At 39.3% G+C, this 21,177-nt stretch overlaps 4 protein-coding genes across 6 annotated transcripts; 1 reads left to right on the top strand and 3 right to left on the bottom strand.

Annotated features, from left to right (window-relative positions):
* Positions 1 to 61: 61 nt before the first annotated feature.
* Positions 62 to 8,725, top strand: LOC141819473 (vacuolar protein sorting 38-like). Of its 2 annotated transcripts, none has more exons than XM_074706768.1 (6): positions 62 to 374; positions 994 to 1,200; positions 3,313 to 3,493; positions 6,817 to 6,980; positions 7,200 to 7,430; positions 8,567 to 8,725. In XM_074706768.1, exons 1-6 carry the CDS (start codon positions 150 to 152, stop codon positions 8,612 to 8,614), a joined length of 1,056 nt encoding a protein of 351 aa, XP_074562869.1. In that variant the 5' UTR covers positions 62 to 149; the 3' UTR covers positions 8,615 to 8,725. The 2 variants fall into 2 exon arrangements, with proteins under 2 accessions (XP_074562869.1, XP_074562868.1); XM_074706767.1 differs by having other exon boundaries at positions 64 to 374; positions 8,580 to 8,725.
* Positions 8,726 to 10,237: 1,512 nt separating this feature from the next.
* On the bottom strand, positions 10,238 to 12,683 carry LOC141819470 (putative auxin efflux carrier component 1b). The gene is made up of 6 exons (XM_074706763.1): positions 11,566 to 12,683; positions 10,910 to 11,158; positions 10,754 to 10,839; positions 10,528 to 10,685; positions 10,380 to 10,456; positions 10,238 to 10,304 (listed from the first exon to the last, which is right to left on the bottom strand). The coding sequence occupies exons 1-6, from the start codon at positions 12,681 to 12,683 to the stop codon at positions 10,238 to 10,240; spliced, it is 1,755 nt and encodes a 584-aa protein (XP_074562864.1).
* Positions 12,684 to 13,968: 1,285 nt separating this feature from the next.
* Positions 13,969 to 15,954, bottom strand: LOC141819468 (uncharacterized). Of its 2 annotated transcripts, none has more exons than XM_074706762.1 (2): positions 14,708 to 15,954; positions 13,969 to 14,588 (listed from the first exon to the last, which is right to left on the bottom strand). In XM_074706762.1, exons 1-2 carry the CDS (start codon positions 15,696 to 15,698, stop codon positions 14,101 to 14,103), a joined length of 1,479 nt encoding a protein of 492 aa, XP_074562863.1. In that variant the 5' UTR covers positions 15,699 to 15,954; the 3' UTR covers positions 13,969 to 14,100. The 2 variants fall into 2 exon arrangements, with proteins under 2 accessions (XP_074562863.1, XP_074562862.1); XM_074706761.1 differs by having other exon boundaries at positions 13,969 to 14,630; positions 14,708 to 15,952.
* A 321-nt stretch (positions 15,955 to 16,275) lies between these two features.
* On the bottom strand, positions 16,276 to 19,748 carry LOC141819479 (2-isopropylmalate synthase B-like). The gene is made up of 8 exons (XM_074706775.1): positions 19,675 to 19,748; positions 18,720 to 18,780; positions 18,315 to 18,389; positions 18,158 to 18,232; positions 17,827 to 17,910; positions 17,617 to 17,751; positions 16,711 to 16,856; positions 16,276 to 16,631 (listed from the first exon to the last, which is right to left on the bottom strand). The coding sequence occupies exons 1-8, from the start codon at positions 19,746 to 19,748 to the stop codon at positions 16,493 to 16,495; spliced, it is 789 nt and encodes a 262-aa protein (XP_074562876.1). The 3' UTR covers positions 16,276 to 16,492.
* Positions 19,749 to 21,177: the final 1,429 nt, after the last annotated feature.

Raw genomic sequence — 21,177 nt, 5'->3', positions numbered from 1 at the left:
CTATTTATTCACTGTGCTGTACTTAATTGATCTACCTCTCCGTCCAATTCTTTTTCGCCGGATCTTCCCCGACCCAGCGCGATTCGCCTTCTCATTCGCCGATGAGCACCGCCCCCGCCGCCCGGAGAAGATGAAGGACGCCGACCTCGATGGAATCCGGCCGTATTAGCGCACTTGATCCTTCCCCACGTCCCGAATCGTCGGAGTGGACCGTCTTTGACGCGCACGAGATTAAGGGCGCGGACAGCCCCAAAATCGTCGACTGGGAGGACCTGCAGCAGGAGCTCGCTCGTCTTTGGAGCCTCTCTTCGGCGCTTAATAAGGCTAAGGAGAGGAAGGAGGCGCTCTCCCAGCGCCTGGAATCGATTATCGCGGTAGGCTTTTCTTTCAATTAAAGGCGGCAGCTGTCTAGGGTTTCGAATTAGCGTAAAGGCAAAATTACAAAATCTTGATTTCTACTTATCGTGGTTTTAGTTGAGATGCCAGGCTGGTGTTGGTTATTCTTCTCGAAAGTCCATAATAAATTAAATTGAGCAGAAGATCAGATGTGGAGAGCTTCTTGAATTTGTGTTTATGATCATACATTCCCATTATGTCGTCTTGTTTTATCCCTTTGCAATTAGTGAAACTTGTGCGTCACCATAACATTACATTCGAATTGTATACTCGTGTTGTATATTAAGAGCTGGACCTGGAATCATCGGAGGATGAAGTCTTTACCTTGTGTTTAAGAAATTTTAATTAACTAGCTAGGATAGTTGGGTGGCATCCACCTGCCAATGGCTAGTTGCAATACCAATGCGTGTTTATCCTTGAATTAAAGCTGCGTTTTTGTTTTTATTGGTGAAACTCGGACATCGTTTTTGTTTGTTTTTGTTTATTGTTCACTGGCGAAACAATTATATAATATAGAATATTTGATAGTGGAGTAAGTTCCATTTACCAAATTTTTGTTGTCTTTGCTGCTTTGTGGCACGGTGATGTGATGAACAGGCCAGGAAAGAATCATTAAGTCAAAATAATGAGTTAGTGGAGATGAGGCAGACACTGGAAGCTAAGAGGCTTACCTTGGGAAATTTGTCAATGTACCGCAAGAAGACATCGGAGAATACAAAAAAAGAAAAGGAGCAGCTTTACCACTCTACCAGATTGTTGTTAGTAGCTGGAAAGACGTTAGCTGCATCCCACCAGCAATTGCAGGTAATGCCATTACTGCATTAGGTATTATTGGAGAAACAGCACTAAGTTTGAGGAGAGAGCTTGCATTTATCTTTGTCTAATTGTAGCTTGGCCAACATCTAATTTATCTTCATATGGAGCTCACAAAACTTGCTTTACTTACATTATTAAGGATTCTTACTTGGCATTGTCAATATCTAAATCTTAAAAAATCATTATAATTTCTGTCCACCAGCTTGACTATAATTAGGGTCAACTTAAGATTTACAAACCTAGAAAGGAGCTATTTTCAGCCGTTTCAAGAAAAGGAACTAATGTCACTTTATGACCTACAATCCCAGTGCTTTTGTAATTAAGTGAATTTTTTGTAAAGAGCTCTCTGAGTTTTCTCTTCTGAAAATATACTAACATAAAGGCAAATACAATAATCTTGAACTTGTTTTTATTAGAAGGGAAATTTCACATACACAAATGAGAGTATTTGGTTTTCCCTGGGCAATGCAAGAGAACCACTTGAAGCAATTTAAAATGTAAAGAATAGGAAATCCTTAAACTTTTAGCTACAGAAAATTTGAAGTCTGCAAAAGTGTGACCTATCACTAAACTCCAAATTTAGAAAGCAATTGTAAGTATAAGATGCGAAGTTGGAGCCAAGAGCTGATCGGAGATGTACTAAATTTGATAGCTGGGTTTATTTCATGAGTTTTAATAGGTTTATTATCACCATGTTAAGTTTAAGAATTTGGGCATTGTGGTCTGTGGTCTATAACTATCAAAGTTATTATGCCAATTTCTCCTACTGTGCCTCGTTATATTGCCACTTGTCTGACTAGAGTTAGTTCTAAAATAAAAGTAACTTTAGACAATTTTGTCATGAATATATCAGGCCACTTGTAGCTAATCAACTAACTATATGCATTATGCAGTTTCTGATTCTGAACACATTTGATTTTAGCCAAGTTGATTAATCAACTAGCCAATCTACTAAGTTCTACCAACCATAGAATATTCTCCAACAATTTACTATAATTGATCAGGTTCAGTTTTTCATCTTTTTGTTCAGGTAGTGGATCTCTCTCTCTCTATTCATGCCATTAGTTGTATATTTGAAAGTTGATTAGACGGGCAATGGTCCATAAGAATGAAAATTTTTATACATGTAGTTAGGTTGTTTAACCAATTTGGTTGGTACATTTGTGGAAAAATAAGAGAAAAGAGAAAGACAATCACATAATTTATTCTCGTGTTAAATACACCACATGACACATGTTTGTTTAACATCGTGACAAATATATGAATAGTAATATCACGAGATGTAAAGAGGCACGGACTACATGATCTTAAATTTGATGTGAAATACTAGGATGAGATGAGACTTTCTCATTGCTATTAAAGCAATTGAGTATTGAGGATAAAGATACAAGACCTTGATTACTGAGATCTATTACTGATTCATATTCCAGTACAAGCAGTAAAATTAATCAGTCATAAACATTGTCATTTAAATTTGAAATTTTTTATCTAGCTCTGGATTATGCAAAGACAGAAATAAGGGTTAATGAAGAAATAAAACTAAAGGGGAAAAAGAAGGGAAAAAAAATGACATTGTAGCAAAAACAGAAAATCCTATTGTAAGGGCCTGCTCTTGAAGTAGTGTTTTGTGACTTGATGATGAAAGGTGGCAAAATAGAGAAAGAAGAAAATGAAAATGGTTTTCTCAAGGAACAATAACTAAGAAAAACTTAATACATGAATGAATAACTATATGGCACTGGTTGGTAATTTGCAGCTATAACTTGTCTGCCTCCCAAAGGATCCCTCAGAGTTTCCACGAGTGAATGACAGGAATAGAGAGAGAGCCACTGCCTCTGAACAGGCCTGAGCACCTTAATCTGACAGGACAGGCCCATTTGGAGCCTGTAATTTGTCAATCTAATATTTTAAAAAAGAGGAAAACATAAATCCCTGTACATATTAAAATGTTATGTTGCTTGTAATAGGTTGTTTTTATGAATATTTAGCTGATTTTGTTACCTTTTATATAGTTGGACTTGATAAAGCTGAATTTACTTTGTCATCTTGGGTCTGGTCTAGTAACTCACAATATTGACCTAGCAACTTCTTTTGTTTTAGGAAGCTAGCAAATTGCTATCTGGAGAAAGGGGTCATGGTAACCTGAAAAAACTACAAAAGTTGCTCAGGTTGAGGCAACAACATATGGTAACTGAAATTTCGACACTTTATCCAGTCAAGAGTGTAAATGAACAAGCATTTTGGGAGACAACTGGTCCACATCATAATGGCAAAAGTTCAAGTATGAATTCTTCCTTTGCCAATCTAATTACAGAGGAGCCAACTTTCTGTGAATTTATTTCAAAGATTTTAGCAACACATATAACTATGTGCCTTTAAATTTATTTTCCCTTTATATGTGGCACGTGCAGTCACGTGCTCAACAATTAATGGATGGTTTTGGTTGTTTATCACTTACCATGGAAAAAGAAGCTTCTAGTTTTCATCAGTTGTTGATTTTATTATTTGGGAACAATTTAGCTGGAGAAAGGTTGCATTTTTGTATTATTAGAAAGTAAGGCCACGCCTTTTCCATGCTTTTAGTAATCAGACATTTCTAGTAAGACTGCTTTCAGATAGGGGTCCAATCAGTTAAAATCAAAGTAACATGAATCAAATTAGACCAAACTGAAACTTTTAGATCGGTTTGTTAGAAACTAATCATATGACTTAGCATGTAAATCAAATTGGAATAAAATTGAAATTATCAGTTTGATGTCATTTTTCAAAAAAAAAAAAATCAATTTTTATAGAAAAAATTGATAATTATATATTTTTTGTTTAAAAAAGTTTTTTTTATTTGATTGGGTTTACAATTTGAATTGAAAATTGAACCCCATTAATTTTATTTATTCCAATCATTCTAAACCAGACCACACTGGTTGATTAGAAAACAAACCATACTGAATTCTCAATTTTTGGTTTGAACTGAGTGATGGACATCCCTCTTTTTGAAGAACAGAGAATGATTAGACTAGGATCAATTAATTTGTATATTTTTTATATAGGAACTAGAAGCAATTAAAAGAGAAAATGAGTTGGACATTTTGTTTGCTATGCTATCACTTGAGATGCTTCCCCAACTTGTTGACCTCAGTTCTGCTCAATGAAATGGAAATGAGTTGTATTCTCTTTATGGAAAAGCTATGGCAGGATGGAAGACTTCCACCTTTTCTCTTAAAATAATGAAAGGCTCCATGTATTAGTAGCTAAAAGAATGCCTTAATGAGAAACTGATTATAATGAATAAAGGAGCGGCCTGCCTCAACCTTGTATCCCTCTTCATGGTCTTGGTGAAGATTTTCGAATCTCACTTTTTTTTCCCAGTGGAGAAATGGCTCCAGCCCTGCACAAGCAGCACCTTTTTCTAGCTGAATAAGCTAAGCTGGTATTCATCTTATGTTAATTGTGTAGAAACCAACTGAATTATTCTATCAACAACCATGGTAAATTATTGCTGTCTTTCTTATCTTCCTTCGTGTCTCCTCTTCTTAGTTGGGGGTGGAGGCTATGTGGTAAGGTGATAATTGATGTATAATAAACAGGGGATGACACAAACATCAAATTTTGATGATAGCTTCAACAAAGGAAATGAGATAGTTTTTTAATATCTTCACAATTATTTAAGCACAAGGTAATAAAAGTTTAACCATCTAAGCATATGAACTTTTTTATTAGTTTAAATTAGGCTGTCAAAGTCTATGCCACTGAAGGCTTGGTATCCTTATCAAGATGGAAAGTTTAACTCATAGCCTATAATCATCCCTACTCAACAATGGTGAGACCTAATGGTGGCTTCATCATCACACAGACAGCCCTTTCAAATGCCTCACCATGCTTATGATTAGGTATGTTCTAATCCCAATTGTAATAGCATGTTGAGAAAACTATCCTATTAACTTGTGAAACCTAACTATTAGTCAAAAATGTTTAAGCTCAATAATAGCTCACCTACCAAAGCTTATGAAATTAATTGATCCATAACTCACCATGTGAGATTCAATTGCGGTGTCAAGCCCTAGTCCACTAAGGGCTTGATGTCCTTATCAAGATCTAAAAGACCAACTCTTAGCTTAAAATTATTTCTAATTGGTAATATGTTAAGGTCTACTTTGATGCCAATTGTTATGACTCTCTTAGATAAGAGAGTGACTCATGAACTTGTTAGACCCAACTGCTCATCCAAAAATGCTTAAGACCAAGGTAATAATAGTGCTTACCTGAATAACTTTATAAACCTAATTATCAGCTTACAACTCACCATATGACCAAACTTTAGTGGCTTATTAGATATTGTCCAAGTGAAGACTGCAAAAGATGTTGGTAAAGCCCCTGCAACTTGTAAATTACATTAATATTGAAGATGTAAGCTAATGCACAAGTGGCCAAGGGCAATCCTTTGTTATGCATTTGTTTTCATGTCCTTTCTTTGATAACAAAATGAATATATGTGGTTTCTATAATCTATTGTTACATGAATTTGCAAATGATTGTATTCAGAGTGAGGTATATTGGTTAACTTATAGATCAAGTTTTCTGATTCTGCTTTTGTGCCCATCTGTAACCTTTTACAATTGCAATCCACACAAACTGCTATTCAATCGTTCTTCTTAGTGTTCATCAGTGGTTTCTTCTTATTTATAAAGTACCTGTTCACATATGGTAGTAGCCTGATAAACCATTTAAAGGAAGAAATAGACACTTGTGTTAGAAGTATTTGTATGTGATTGTTTGTGGACTTGACATCTAGTATAAGATTAAGAGGTAACATATAATTGGATAATTTACTATACTATTCGGATGCAAATTTTATTGTTTTTCTTTGTTACTGAAATCAAAGATTAGCTACTAGCTAGCTTGGCATATATGTCCTGAGTTATTAAGACCCAAACTTCATAATGCTCGCTCTCTTTAACATCTATAATTTGTTACTCCTGTATATCTCCCGCCTGCAGTTTGGTCCTAGAAGCATTATAATACACCTTATAGGATCTTATATATATAATCTGCCTTTAACAATTATAAATAAAGGGTCATAAATATGGGAAAGCTCAGAAACAGATTGTTTTTCTTGTTGTCTTGGAGAAATGAACGTTCTGTTAATCTCAAAGTCCTATTACAGTTTGGAATCATTGTTATCATCTGACAGTCCGTATTTGCACATACCTTTTAAGGAAAAAGTAGGCATTGGGTAACTTGTGCATGAAATATGGAAAGTACAACAGTAGTAAATTGAATAATTCAAGAGGTGATGCAGTGGTCAGTTGGAATTCTAATGCTGTGTTTCTGGGAATTGATTTGGTATAGGACTGATTGTCAGATTATAAAGGCGGACTTTATACTATTTCATTGAAAATTTACTATAATGTTCAAAGAAAGTGATGTAATTATATCCAGTCTTTTTATATACTTTTTTTGCCAAATGATTGCATTCTACATGTGGCGATCATGATTAAGTTATCTGGGTCAATATCCTATGTTTCCATGGTTTTTTTTTCCTTTTTTTGAAATGCTTTATCTGCAGCATCGTTTCTACTTTACTGATATTAGTGAAATTTCTTTCAGGAGTCTCTACTGGATCAACCTCGCTAATTTTTCCTAAACCCTCACACTTGTCATCATTGACAATACTAGGTCTCCTATTAACTATACTTCCGACAAATAAGAGTTACTTTAGCGACAGAAAGGAGATTCAGATGTCTGCAAGTGCCTTAGGTTGCATTGCACATGTAAGATGCTTTATTTACTGACAATAAATAGTTTGTTCCATTAAGATGCTACTTTACTTACAATAAATAGTTTGTTCCATCTATTAAGCTATCTGTCTTGGAGATATTAAAACATATCTGAGCTACTTTCTTGAACTCATCAGTTAATTGAGTATACTTATCATATGTCAACAGTACATGTGGTTTTACTCATGCTTGTTTATTTACTTGTCTTTTCAGGCAGTCTCACTTATTTCATCATACCTGGATGTTCCACTTCGGTACCCCTTGCGCTTTGGAGTTTCACGTTCACATATTTACGATTATGCACCTCCAGTTGAGAATTCTTCATCTGATCTGTTGGCAAACCCTGCATCTTCAAGCATGAGTTCTAAGCCCATTGAATTTCCATTGTTCCTAGATGGCCAAGATACCACAAGAGCAGCCTATGCAATATTTTTGTTGAATAAGGTTCATCTTTATGTTTCCATTTTCCTTTATATGTGTTTTAGTACAAATAGTATCCTCGTATGACTGATATCCTAAAGGCCTGTTTGATAACATTAAAGGGTAATGAGATGAAGGAAATTGAAATAAACATTTGAGAATATGAATGTCACAGTAAATGTGATGACTTTCATTTGGTAACCTTTCATGCAGAATAGGTTCTTGTGCATCAATGCCATAAAACCGTAAAAGGTATGATCATTGGATCTCTTCATACTGAGACTAACCTTGCACTCTGGTTCATTAGTTCACTCTCATACACCCGTTACAATTCTCATACCATAAATATAGTTCTGGTTCATTCCACAAATTAAGACATAAAATGTGTTAAAATAATATTACACCCTCTGAATTTTCATTCAGGTTATCATGAGGCCGTAGTGCCTTGCATTCAAAAACTATGTAATACTTCTATGTTTACCAGGCTGGAAGATTCTCTATATACCTAGGATACTGAAGTAATTAATGGCAGTGCTTGGTCACTGTAATAATAGTCGTGGAATGCTTACCTCTCGATCCAAACTGTTGTTTACTTCCAGCCCAACCAGTATTAAGAAGCACCTACCATGGATTTTGATTATATCTTTGATACTTTTTAACACTTTTTTTTATGCAGCTGTGATTAGAGAAAAACATTAGCCAAATGCTCCAGCTTCTTTCTTCCCTCTATTTGAACTTGAACAGATCTTAAGTACTGGTTCTTGAACTTTCATTCAGATGGTTCACCCAGTATATTTTTTGCAAAATACGAAAAGTAGCCAATAGTGAGATCTGTCTTGATTACCATGTTGATGTTGGATTTCCCTTGCTATAATTTCGACTCTTATTTTGTTGCTCAATCATTCTGAATGACAATGATATTGTGGAATTATTTAAACTGTTATTGGCTCATATACAAAGTCATTATTCACAATTGATTTTGGAGCTTGGATTTTTTGCCCTTTTCAAACTTGTTTTTACTAAAAGCTACTGCAAAATTGTTACTTAACTCCAGATTCATGTTATTAGGAATATGAATCTTTTGCATTCGGACACTGATACCCTACAGAGTGCGAAAAAACTTTATCAAATTGCATCTTAATATTTTATGTGATTCTCAGTTTTATACTGCAGGATTTGGAGCAGCTACTGAATTACATCGGCGCTGAAAGTTTGGGCCCGCGGCATGTACTGCCTAATTTGAAGGAACTTATGCAGATAATCCTATCAGAGGAATACATTAACGTGTGACTTTTTTTAAACACGTTTGTTTTCACTAATTTCTTGGCAGAATGGCAGCAAAATTTGTGGTTTTTCTTCCCTCTCGGTGCTACTATTTTTAAAACTGGATCCGACCAGACCCGTCCCGTCACACCGGGAACCGGTTATACATCCGGTTCGATTGGTACGGAAAAAGGGTTTTGTAAACCGGTAAAAACCGGGGCAATCGTTATTAAAAATGGAAACCAGCGCTGATGTCACAATGGGGCTATTATCCTAATGATTAGATGGTTGCCCATTCTCATATGTTTGAATCTTACCTAATGCAGGGATTGTACTTTCTTCTAAATTTTTTGTTGTTTATTTTAGAACTAACTGTTGTTTATATATAAAATATTTTGGAACCAGATCTATTATCATTATTATAATGTGTAGTAAATTGATATAAAATAATTTATGCTATAAATTAGGTCTATGATGTTATTTCTCTAGTTAACTGACTCAACTGGTCGAATAAATGGCTCGGTAATATTATCAGTTTGATCTCTGGTTTGATTTTTAAAACATTGTTTGGAGCATGTTTTGTGAAGCACCATTTGTCATTATATAAACTAGTATGTCTCCAGCTACATACAGGCGTGGTTTTTTCCTCTGCTAGTTATTACAAATATCTTAATTCAAATGAACTACTTTTTAAATTATCTGTTAAATGTGAACATTAGCTTGTTATAGTCTTCTATAAAATCTTTCTTTCCGGTGAATGAAAGATAAAGTATTCAAAAATAATTTTTCAATATTTTAAAATAATTGACGTTTTTCTGTCCTAAAAATAAAATGAAAGATGGTAAAGAGGAAGGGGAGAAAGTCATCTACCTATTATAAAAAAAAAAAAAATTGAAAGATTAAACTGTTTTGTCACCTTAGATAACATGATCTAAAGCCAAACTTTTCTTTATTGGCATACTAGTGATGGTCTTTAAAATAATTAGCTATCATAGGATCATTTTAAAATGTTAGATTTCTGGAACAGCTAGAATATGATGATGGCCGAGGCTAGGCTACTCCTCTTAAAAGGAAATTTGCATGGATGAACAAAGTATTAGGCATAGGAACATCTCAAGATGTAGTGTATTCTCCAAGTATGTATTTTGTGGTACACATACATTGTTTGTATATGTTTCTTAGTACATGTGTATATTATTTATATATGATTTTGTTAGCTCAACTGTTACCCACTTGTCGTTATCTTTAACTTTTTCCCTCTACTTGCAGGCAAATTTGCTTAGCCATGGATGGTTGCTGCTCAGCAATTGTTCAAATTGAGTTTAGATCGACATGGAGCTGCCTACATAACTTTCTTCAAATGCATAGTCCCCTTACACTGAAACAAAAGAAATACAAGGACTTGAAGACCACTGTGTGTCAGTATCTTAATCCTAGTTCTTCTACATGGTAGTCTATCTGTCATTATACTACCACAAACATCTAAACTCTTTTTCAGCCCCGCTAAATAGTTGATCAGGAAATCATACTATCTTCCTAACTGATGTTCGCATCGGAACTCTTCAGCTTCAAAGCCCCAGTAAAATGTAGTAAACTAAAGTGATAGGGAGAGCAATCAGCATCCCAAATATAACCCTGCAAGAATTCAACAGATTTAAAACCCGATCGAAAAAAACCATCGTGCAAAAACAGAGAAACTGAAGCACATACCCCGTGCTTAAAATGTCAGGATGCACATTATACTCCTTTGCAAACACAAATGGCACGATCCCTTGGGGAAGAGCTGCCTGCAGCAAAGAACACTTATTGTCAGCAGCTTCATGTTTTGAGCGTGGCGGCTATGTTTAGTTTACAAAACCTGTACGATCGCAACGTGTAACAGAACTCCTCGCAGCCCGACTACAATAGAAGCAGCAGCCATGACAGCAGGGCCGGTGACAAATCTGACTGCCATGGCGAATGCAGCTAGGGAATTGCCACAAGCTATAATTCTCGGCTGTAATGCCATAAACAAACCTGTAACAGGAACTTGGGTACATTACTACACACCCTTTTGAGGAAACATGAAGCAAAGTTTTACTCACCGAGACTGAACATGGCCATCCCAAGCCCTGCATCAGAAAGTATGGAGATCGACTTTGCAACGATAGCAGGCATTTCAATTTCCCACCTGAAGGAATGATTAGTTGCCGTTTGCATTGCACGACACTGATGCTAAATTTGAATAACAAAGTTTGTACCTGAAGGAGACGAGAGACCAGATGAGCCCGAGAAGGCTCGAGTAGGTGTTGGGGTTTCGGATTAGTTTTCGCCACACCATGATCAGTATAAGTCTGGTCATCACACTCGCAGGCGGCATTAAGGCCTTTGAGACTTCATCAACCCCTGTTTTCGGGTGGAACTCTGTTGAATTTGAACCTGCATTTGTAAGGTTCTGCCCAGCCTTCTTAATGTCATCAATTCCCTGACCAATGGGTTTGTTGCCGAAACTGAAGTCATCTCGTCGATACAAATCATAGGCATCACGATTGGCTTCTAAGATCACAAAAATTTGGTGAGCCAGAAGCAGATGATTTCAGGTACGTTGAGTTTGAAGAACAAGTACAAAATTCAAGCAGCAAATTGTAGAATTATTGGTTTTTTTTTTTAAAGATAACTTTTAGATGCTTTGGAAGAGTCGCAAATGGACCCAAAGTTGCAAACAGACTTGTTTGCCTGTTCCCTGTTGTTTAAAGAAAGAAGATTCTTCGTGCATTGGACAACGAAGGGTACACAAAGCCAAAGAGCACGATATGAACAGTAAGATTGCACCCGTAATGGGCAAACAATTCTCCATGAAAGAAGAAAACCGAAGAAATATAAAATTTATAATTCATTCAGAAAAAAAAAAAAAAACTCACCTTTGTGGCGGTGATCATCTTGCAGAGCAACCCCATGCTCATTCCTGAACTCTGCCCCTCCGAACACATGCATCCCTCCTTCTGACGCCGGTGACGCGCTCGAACTCCATACGAACATATGCAAATCCCTCCCTCCTTCTACACCATTCGCCTTCTTCACCGGCGAGAACATTCCGGTCGCAGGTGGAGTTGGGTACGCCATGGCAGCACCGTTGGCTCTGGTCCCTGTCTCCACGTCCAATGTCACGCCGCCGAAGTTGGAGTGTCGCGGGCTCAAGCTGCTCGCCGTTCCGCCGTTGGCGTTCCTGACCATCGAGTAGAAGTCGGCATGGTTGAAGCTGGAGCCCCTCGGCGTCGGGTTCCGCGACGACTGCAGCGAGTAAATCTCCGCGTTGGAGAGGTTGGAGGGGCGCGGCGTGATGGAGATGCCGCCGGAGTTGAGTCCGCCGAGGGAGCGCCGCGAGCAGGCCTCGGAGCGCGAGCTAGTCGACTTGCGCACCGTCACGTGGAGCTTCCCGTCGTCGCCGAGCTCCGCCTGGGCCTGCAGCGGCTCTTTCCCGTCGAGGGAGATGATGTCGGAGTCGACGTGGAAGGAGATGATGGAGCCTGCCGTGTCCGGGAACTGCTCCATGATGAGGAGCTTGGCGCCCCTGTACTCGAAGAGGAAGAGCATGAGGGTGTACCAGATGATGCACTGAAGAACGACGATCTGGACCATGAGGCTGCCGGAGTCGGGCCCGTACATGCCCTTGAGGAGGGGAATGCCCATCACCAGCGTGTTGGGGAGCGTGGCGAGGGAGAAGAGCGTGATGGCCCACTCGAGGCAGCCGCGGACGCTCAACTTCGCCCATGCCGCCAGCACGGCCAGCACGATCAGCTTCTGCAGCGTGTCCGCCGCGATGAAGCGGTAGTTCATGGCGTAGGGGTTGTTGGTCGAGATGAAGTGGAAGGAGAGCAGCGGCACGGCGAAGAGTGCCACGAAGCGGTTGATCCCCGAGCACTGGTCGGGGGTAAAGATACGCCACCACTTCACCGAACCGTACGCCAGGATCATCGCCACGTAAAGAGGCACCACCGCCGTCAGCACGTGGTAAAGGTCCACCGCCGATATCATCTCCTCCTTCACTGCTCTTCTGAAATCAGAATCGAATGGGGGATTGCTCGCGAACCAGGTTAGATGAACTTCAAGAAGCTATATCTTTCCGCAAGCACTGGGCAAGTTATCGTTGCTGTCTACTTTTTTTCGTAGAAAAGTGAAGTTGTGGATGAAATGATGGCCAGAGCCCATGCAGAAGCAAAAGAAGCTAGCTTTCTGCAACAATGTCCATGGTGTTCGTTCGACGGAATGATGGGGCGTGCTCGACGCAGATGTTCAGCTCACAGGAAAGCAAAATACCTCAGCGAGGACCGAAATATACAAAAACAAATGGAGGAAGGCCTGAAGTGAGGCGTAGGGAAGGAAGTAGGTGTTACGGCGAGAAGCAAAGAGACAAAGGGAGCGCGTACTTATTGCTGCTGAGCCTGGCTATCATCATGAACCATGTTTACGGTGGCATTCAATGGCAGACAAGAAAAAATATATAAAAAGAACAGGGTTTGATGGAGGCAGGCAGGCAGACAGGCATCGGGAGTGGAGTCGACGGACAAGAACTGCAACAGCCGCCTGAGCTGAGGCTTGAGCCTCCTGATCACTGAGGCCTGAGAGGGATAGGAAGTATCCAAGGGATTCTTCTTCCTTAAATTCGCCCTCCTCTTCTCCTCTTCTTCTCCAGCTCGACTACGCACGTAAATGCTTTCTTCTGCTCTCTGGATATTTTGTGGTTGGGTGAATCAGGTGTATTAATGCTTTTAAGTTAGAGGAAAAGAAAGAAAATTAAAATGACACTTTTTATGAATCATCAGAGAAATCAGAAATTTTGCATTTGATCTACATGTTCACATCCACAGAATCAACACAGTTCTTTCTACTAAAAAATCCTTCCTGGAAAATTGTTCAGTTCTGCTGCTTGACTTGATCACTGACAGGCTTTGTTGTGCACCATGACATTATTCATCTGCAAGCTTGCACTGGTCTTCCAAGATCTGAAGTTGGACTCTTCAAGGTTAAGTCATGGATGGGCACTGACATGACAGTCTCAAATGCCTCCACGAGAAGTGCTACCTTCTTACTCCGCGCGGGTGTCAATTTCCTCACCGTCTTTTGAAGTGCATTATCGATCATCCATGTTTCTGAACTTTTCCTTTCGTCTCCCTGCTGATGCCTCAGATCGACCGTTTCATCTGCTGGGTTGGGTTCCACCGGAAGGAATCGCGGTGCCCTTGGATTGATCAGTCTTAGCACTTCCATCTCGATATCCTTCTTCCACGTTACACTTCTGCGTCTTGCCTTCTGCTTGTTACTTAGCTTAGGAGACTGGTGGCTTCTTGCTCCTTCACTGCTGGTGATCATCCCATTTTGGGTGCAAATAGCTGCAAAGATTGTTCCTGTCTGATCATGCTCCCATGTTTGATCATCCTCTGAGTAGATACCTTCACTTAGATCGATGAAGTTGGACGGAGTCCCAAAAGCCTTGATTTTCAATGAATCTACCATCTCTAACCTTTTCTTCTTCGGTGAGCTTGAGGCTGCTGTCTGGGTTTTCATAACCACTAGTGATTTCAGGTTCTTTGTTTTCCGGCCATTCTTCAGCTGCGGCCAATTTCGATCGTTCAGCGTTACGACCTTCAGTCCTATCATCTTCTCCACCATTGCTTATGTTGCTGTTGTCATCATCTTCATCGTCTGTTCCTAATTTAGCTTTTCCAAAGCCATCTTGTTCAGACTTATTGCTGTGATAAACATTACTACTTTCTGAACCTTGATCATCTGCAACAACACTGCGGTTTTGTTCACTTGTACTGTCATCTTCGACAACTTGTTCAATTGTTTGGCTTTCAGAAGAAATATTTTTTTCTTCCAATTCGTCACTTCCACTCTCATCAGTTTCTTCATGTTTATCATCTCCGTGATCTGCATCATCTGCGACAATGCCGAAGATTATGCGGTGTGGACTTGTAACATCTGTGGTTAATTTAGACTCTTCATGAGATTTTTTTCAATTTCAAAATCAAAACAAACTACGTTATCTGCAGTATTACCTCCACCTCCATTTTCAGCAACAAAGCTGTGGCCTTTGCTCGTGTGAGATCCGTCGCCTATGGCTGACTTTGATTCTTCAAGGCCATGTTGTTCAGGGATTTCGATATAAATCCCTTCTCCTTCAAATTCTTCAATTTCCTCTTCGCTGAACTCCGTATCATCTCCCGACGGCTCTAAACTCTCAAGAAATTTTGATATCTCTCTATCAAACTCATCCTTGTAGATCTCATTCAAGAAATCGTAGTTCGTCTCTTCTATTACAGGAGCGATCTTTGAGCCTTGGATACTCCTCATCTTGCTTGAATTCATGCTTCTTCCTCCCTTTTTAAAACTTCTCCTCCTAATCGATGATACCCTTCTCAACTTCACGCTCCTCTGCGTCCTGAAGGACCGCCTTCTCGCTGATGGTAATCGTCTCAAGGGTTGCAAATGCTGGTGCCTACGGCCATGCAGAGAGCAGTAGTTGAAAGGGCAGACCTTAACCGCAGAAGTCAACGCAGCGACTTCGTTCCCCGGATTTACCTCCGACACATTGGGGAATTTGGATTCCTTCATAGTGGACGAACAAGTAGCCCTGCTAACCTTTCTTCGAGGCGACAGCACACTCGTTTCATAGATCTTCTTCATCGAAGGCCTTCGCGGTCGTAAACTTGCTTTCCTTGCTAATGTTTTCAAGTGCTTCGCAACCGGAAGAGAAGGAGAAGAGGAAGGGGAAGGCTTTGAATTGCTTTGATCAGCATGATTCTTGGCCTTGACAACGGTAGCAGGTGCAGGGGATTGAGCACTTACCTGCATGGGATCCTTCCTTGCGTCCGAGCAAGTTGTGGACTTCATATAATTTGGAGTTTCCTTCTTCGCGATTCCTCTCCTTCCTTTGCCGTTCTGTTGAGCACCGGAGGATCTGGACCTGAGCTTGTCTGGAGTTGATTGGGTCTTCTTTGTCTGCGCTTTGGGCTGACGAAGCTCATCAGGAGTCTGTGTTTGTGCCATTTGGATTGGACGAGGAGGGAGATGTTTGAGCTGAGATGAAGCTCGACTTGATCTGTTAATGGAGGAAATCGGAGACCCTGTGCTGGGAAGAAGAAGAAGAAAAAGACTTGTTCGTCCTGAAATATCAGTGATTTGGCGAATTGGGTGGTATCAGGGAAATTGAGACTCAGAACACCGCGTTAGATTCTTTCCTTGTTGGGGACGTAGGAAATTGGTCAAACAAAAGAAACAATTAGATTCTTTCCAAGAACTAGACAGGAAATTTAGGAAAGTTTGCAGGGAAACTTCTGCTGTTTTGAACGAAAAATTATAAGAACACCGTAAACCGCACGCAGGACGCGGCTAGCGGCTCTTGACGCGTTCCAGCGAGGTGGGAGACGCGTGCAAGTGGGACTTAAGTGGACTTTGGCGAGTCAACTATCGTGGGAAGCTTGGGTCCACGCGGCCGTTCACAATAATTGGTTAAGATTACTTAAGCTTCTAATAGTCTAATTGTAGGGTTAGAGAGAGTTAATCAAATTCTCAATAACTAACACGCTCTTTTAATGTTATAAAAAAAATGTCGAAGTACACTTTCAACATGTACGCAAGAAATATACAAAGAAGAGAGGTAAATGGCAACCGGTTGCATTCAATAGTCCCCATTCATGTCTTGATAAAATATGCATTGAGAAGGAAAATTGTGTCTAAATAAATACAAATGGAGGATAATCCGGACACCTCATCACCATCAAACAAGCAAAAGCTTTCGCTAGTATGCCAGGATACTGACCGAACATTACACAGGCTGCAATTTACTCAATTGAAGATGCTATGTTCTTTGGCGTTTCCTTTGAAGCTTTCATGGCAGACACAAAACCTAGCATTTTGTTTAGAGCGCTAATGTAGGCCCGAACACTGGATACTACAATATCCATGGCAGCTCCGCTTCCACTGGGAAAAGTAAATCATTCGGCATTAGAAGTTCTTATCCTTGAGTAATGAGAGATATGCAGCAGAATAGAAAGAAGACCTGAAAGTTCGATGCATAGCCTGTCCTGTTAAGGCATGTGTTGCTGTATGACTACCATCTCCGCTTATAACCACTCGTGTGGTTGCAATTGCATCTATGCCTTCAGTTACTGCAGTTAAAGCATACTCCTTCAGAACCGCAGGCACCTGTAGAGGCAAAATACATCCTAAATATATCGAGGGTAACTGAGGATGTTCAGGATAAGGAAAACTTAGGGGGAAAAAAATAGCATCGACTTAAATAGAGATCGAGCATACGGTTGGTGCAACACAACATACCCAACTAGAAAAGAACAAGCCTACAATCTGCAATACCAATAGAAGGTTTCCTCACGCTCGTACGTTTTTTTAAAAATATTCAATAACTATGAAATAATAAGTACGCTTGATTTATTTTACATCGTCATTCTAAATGGAGTTTGCTTGCTCCTTACATCAAATACCACCTCCCACAAAATCAACTATAAAAAAATGAGCTAAGATACTACTGTTTTCAGAACCCAGGTCATAAACATATCTAACAGAATGCCCATCAAAGTCAATTATGGACATGTCTTGTATCTTAGATTTCAAAACTACCTGAAACAGTCACATGCTTTGGAGCTAGTCCTAATCCATCACTGAATAAAACAAAGAGGTTAATTAGAAGTTTATAGTCATAAACCAGTGATCTAGACTACTCTCACTTTTAGAGAAAGCTGCAGCTCAATACTGAGTACTGACAAGTTAAAGAAATATGTTTGAGTTGGTTCATAACTTACTTTCCGTTTTATGTTACTAAAGAACAGATATTTTTTTTTTATCACTACCGACTGCATCTATCTTTTGTTACTCAGGATGTCCTGAACTGCAATCTATTAATGAAATGACAGCATAAAATCAGGAGGGCAGAATTCTGTATGCTCACCTCAACTATGCTATCAATGGCTTTGTAAGCAGCATCAACTGGACCTGTGCCAATGGAGCAAGCAATTCTCTCTTCTCCATCAGAAGCTATTAATTTTACAGTTGCTGTAGACAGGCCAAGTGTTCCACATGTGGCCTGTGAATTAAACCATTACTAGAGAGTTTATGTTTGGAGAGCTTGCTTAGGGGGAAAAGACCAGTCCGAGTATACCTGTAGTTCTCCAAGAGACCAAATAACAGGAGGCTGAAATATTTCATCCGAGATTAGTGCCTCCAAGTCTTCATCAGATATGCGCTGTTCTCATAGAAAAAATGAGTTAGCATTTTTGAATCCTTCCTAGAGATCAATTCCAAGTAATTACCACTTTGAACAAATTAAGCATCACAAAGAAAGAGGAAGGATGAGTTCAGCATTATAAGATTGCATTTTCTCCTAAACCATTGGTTGTGGAGCATAGGATCACGTTTTTTAAGTCATTAATGGACAAAAAGGGAAAAAAAACTATGATTCTCCCAAGTTACAATAGTTAATTGTTTCTCACCTTTTTCTTCTCAGCAACTTCTTTAAAGCGTTTGAAGACATCATCAAGTTCCTTCCCATCAATCTCATACCCAAACTGAACAAATAAAAATAAATCACAACTTACAATGCAAAATAGTAAATGTTGTTACAAAGCAAATTAATGAAGAAAAATGTACCTCCAACAATCTAGACCTCAAAGCATGGCGTCCACTGTAAAGATCAAGTGTCAGTCTTTTTGGAAATATGATATCCTTTACAAAATACACATATACAGACACAATTATGCAGATTATTTCAACTTTTTCAACAAGTTTGTCATAACTATTCTAACATTAGTGCACTAATATTCAAAAAAAAATCTTTAATTTGAAATCCATTTATTTAAATTGATCTACAAGATGTTTAATGAGTTTACAGACATTTGCTTCCTATACTGATTTGAGAACGAGTTTTGGCTCTAATTGAGCTAGGCAGAGCCTGAGTTCAATAAGCCTGAGTTTAATAAGCATTTTAATAAAACAAGAGGGAAAACAAATTTTTAGATGTGTGGCTGGTTGGGCTCGTTTACAGCCTATGCATACACTAAGAGAATGAAGATGCTTGCTTACTGCTTCCCAGACGTTTAGCTTATTCTGCTGTGCACTGAAAGAAGAATACTGTGCCAAAAGAACATTGATGTAGGACAAGAAATTCAAATGACATCATAGCTTGTGTAAAATTGTAGAATGTATTAAGATGTCAAGTTGATATAGAAAAGGCATATAAATGTGATGTGAGGTATCCGCCTAATGAAGCCTCTCTCCAAACAGAGGGGGAACCCTAATCGTCATGTCACCAATAGTCACTTGACAATGCAACCAACACAAGTAAACTAGGACCTTTAAGACCTCTACCGGTCCTTGTTCCCAAGTCATCTGAAGATCCATCCCAAGGGGGACATCAAGAAGCAGGTTTGATGGCCCTCTTCCCCTTCTCCTTGATAGAAGGGGATAAGCCCGCAAATAGAGGCCTTCTTCCAATTGCAAGTCTCCCAAGGCCCAAAGGAAGGGGACCCCAGCTACTTAAAAGGCTCAGCTGCTGGAGACAGACGTGTTAATTCCGCTTTTCTTTCTCCATCAGAAGACAAGACAGAAGACCATTCCTCACCTCTCCCCAGTGTGGAGGTCATTGGATATGATCGAGTTATGAATGGTAGCCACTTTGGCCCTCTAAAAGGCACAAAGGAAGCATGGATGAGCTTCTTCTAGACCCTCAAGTACCACAACCTACACTTCAAGATACTGTACAACACACCTCAGCCAAAACCCCTAGGCAACTCACTCTCAAACTCTAACAACTTCTGGCAAACCTACATTAGGCATGTTCAACCATCCAACTCAGAAGGCCATATCATCTATTAGGCCCAAACCTCAATAAGATGAAACATGGAAGAGCAGTAAACTCTCGAAAGTAATAATAGTCTCACTGAAAGGAAAGAAGTGAGGCACTCATCATCACAAACTCTCTTGGAATAGAATGAAAAGGCCTAAGCCATACCTAAAGTTTCCGAGGACAATGCCAGATTCATTTGCACCAGCTAATCCAATGTCTTCAGGAGAGATAATTCTCATGTACCCTTGTGTTTAAGCATCCCATCCTGCAAAAGTTTAGGTCAGATATCAATGCCCAAGTGCAAAAGACAAGCACAAAACAAATGCAAGCACAGATGTGGTCCGAAACCCATAAGATTTCCCTAATCCAAAACCAAGAAAATTTGAATCTCATTGTTGACACAATCAATTTAGAAACCAAAAAGGAGTAAAATTGATTTCATTGGACCATCTTTGTTGGGTAAATTTGCTGCTTCTTCCTTTGAGACAAACAATCCCACTTGTATTAAAAATTCAATGATCTTCCAATTTCTTGTGTATAGCTAGTGAATAGCAAATGATTTATCTTATGCAAATAGTTATTTGTAACTGTTTGTGTTGCCACCTTTTTTTGTATTTGTCATTGTACATACTGTCCTACCTTGTTGGGAGAGTTTCTATATGCTACATATGCATAATATGTTAAAAGTACTACATAGAACCTAACAACATATACACAAAAAATTGCAAGCATAGCATCAATATCTTAACAAGCACCTGGTGGATGCCACTTTCATGAGCCTCTTGGGCGTGTGGTTCATTAACTAATGTCTGGTTCACTTCGTGAACCAGTTCTTTTTCCAAAGAGAATTAAAACTGAAATCGGAGAGATCTCGTCCATCGGACGCGACTAATCTCATCCAACGGTTCTAATCTATTCTCTATTCCTCTTTATTTATTTCGATCCAATGGATGCAACTTGATCTAATCCCACGGATACAAGCTGATCATCCATTAACTCATATCCATTCCACTAGAGGATCATTGTTGCACTACCAATCCAATCCCCAAATTACGTTATGAGTTCCTTCTTATTATTTTATGCATTGCTCCCCGTGTTTAAGATATCGTATGTCCGTCAATTATCTGAGTTCACTGACAACTCAATAATCGACATCTAAGACCTTGAATAGTACCACTCATCCTTATTGTCAGCCGGACTAAGTCCACTTGCAAGATTTGACTTGACAATCCTTATGAGCTCTCCAAGGGGACATCATCAGCCCTACTGGGACACGGATTCCTTCTATAATTAATGGCACACCGTATAGATAGCAACATCACCCAACTTACCGAGAATATTTGATCTGACGGAAAGATCTCACCCTTTGGTAAATCAAAGCAATAATTACTAAGTATAGGTGCCCATTTATTACATCGGGATTAAGAGTGCATAATTATAATAACAGAGGTCTTGTTCAATTTGTGAGTCAGTGTAAATCGAACAACCTCAATGGTCCTACTCAATACACACAAAGTGCACTAGTGTAATTCTACAGTCAAGACAGACAGTCACCGAATTACACTACAACCGTTCCCGATGGTTTGTCCAAAGCCATCTTGGTTGTGAGCCTTAGTTTATAATTCACAAGGGACCGATAATCATGGTCTTCTGTGTCTCACAGACACC

This window comes from Curcuma longa, unplaced genomic scaffold, assembly GCF_044706935.1.
Source record: "Curcuma longa cultivar G26 ecotype Majalengka, Jawa Barat unplaced genomic scaffold, ITB_CL_G26_1.1 contig_6912, whole genome shotgun sequence".
NCBI lineage: Eukaryota > Viridiplantae > Streptophyta > Magnoliopsida > Zingiberales > Zingiberaceae > Curcuma > Curcuma longa.
This window is presented reverse-complemented; position numbering and strand designations above follow the sequence as displayed.

What these genes read in the sequence shown, in the direction of transcription:
- LOC141819468 (XM_074706761.1), bottom strand. Translation starts at nt 15,698, where the DNA reads ATGGCACAAACACAGACTCCTGATGAGCTTCGTCAGCCCAAAGCGCAG. An exon ending in TGCTGAAAATGGAGGTGGAG is followed by an intron (nt 14,631 to 14,707) that starts GTAATACTGCAG and finishes AATTAACCACAG; the next exon opens with ATGTTACAAGTCCACACCGC.
- LOC141819473 (XM_074706767.1), top strand. Translation starts at nt 150, where the DNA reads ATGGAATCCGGCCGTATTAGCGCACTTGATCCTTCCCCACGTCCCGAA. An exon ending in CATCCCACCAGCAATTGCAG is followed by an intron (nt 1,201 to 3,312) that starts GTAATGCCATTA and finishes CTTTTGTTTTAG; the next exon opens with GAAGCTAGCAAATTGCTATC. An exon ending in TCATAATGGCAAAAGTTCAA is followed by an intron (nt 3,494 to 6,816) that starts GTATGAATTCTT and finishes AATTTCTTTCAG; the next exon opens with GAGTCTCTACTGGATCAACC.
- LOC141819479 (XM_074706775.1), bottom strand. Translation starts at nt 19,748, where the DNA reads ATGAGAATTATCTCTCCTGAAGACATTGGATTAGCTGGTGCAAATGAA. An exon ending in TGAGGTCTAGATTGTTGGAG is followed by an intron (nt 18,233 to 18,314) that starts GTACATTTTTCT and finishes TTATTTGTTCAG; the next exon opens with TTTGGGTATGAGATTGATGG. An exon ending in GGTCTCTTGGAGAACTACAG is followed by an intron (nt 17,752 to 17,826) that starts GTATACTCGGAC and finishes TTTAATTCACAG; the next exon opens with GCCACATGTGGAACACTTGG.
- LOC141819470 (XM_074706763.1), bottom strand. Translation starts at nt 12,683, where the DNA reads ATGATATCGGCGGTGGACCTTTACCACGTGCTGACGGCGGTGGTGCCT. An exon ending in GATCACCGCCACAAAGGTGA is followed by an intron (nt 11,159 to 11,565) that starts GTTTTTTTTTTT and finishes AGATGACTTCAG; the next exon opens with TTTCGGCAACAAACCCATTG. An exon ending in GATGGCCATGTTCAGTCTCG is followed by an intron (nt 10,686 to 10,753) that starts GTGAGTAAAACT and finishes TTCCTGTTACAG; the next exon opens with GTTTGTTTATGGCATTACAG.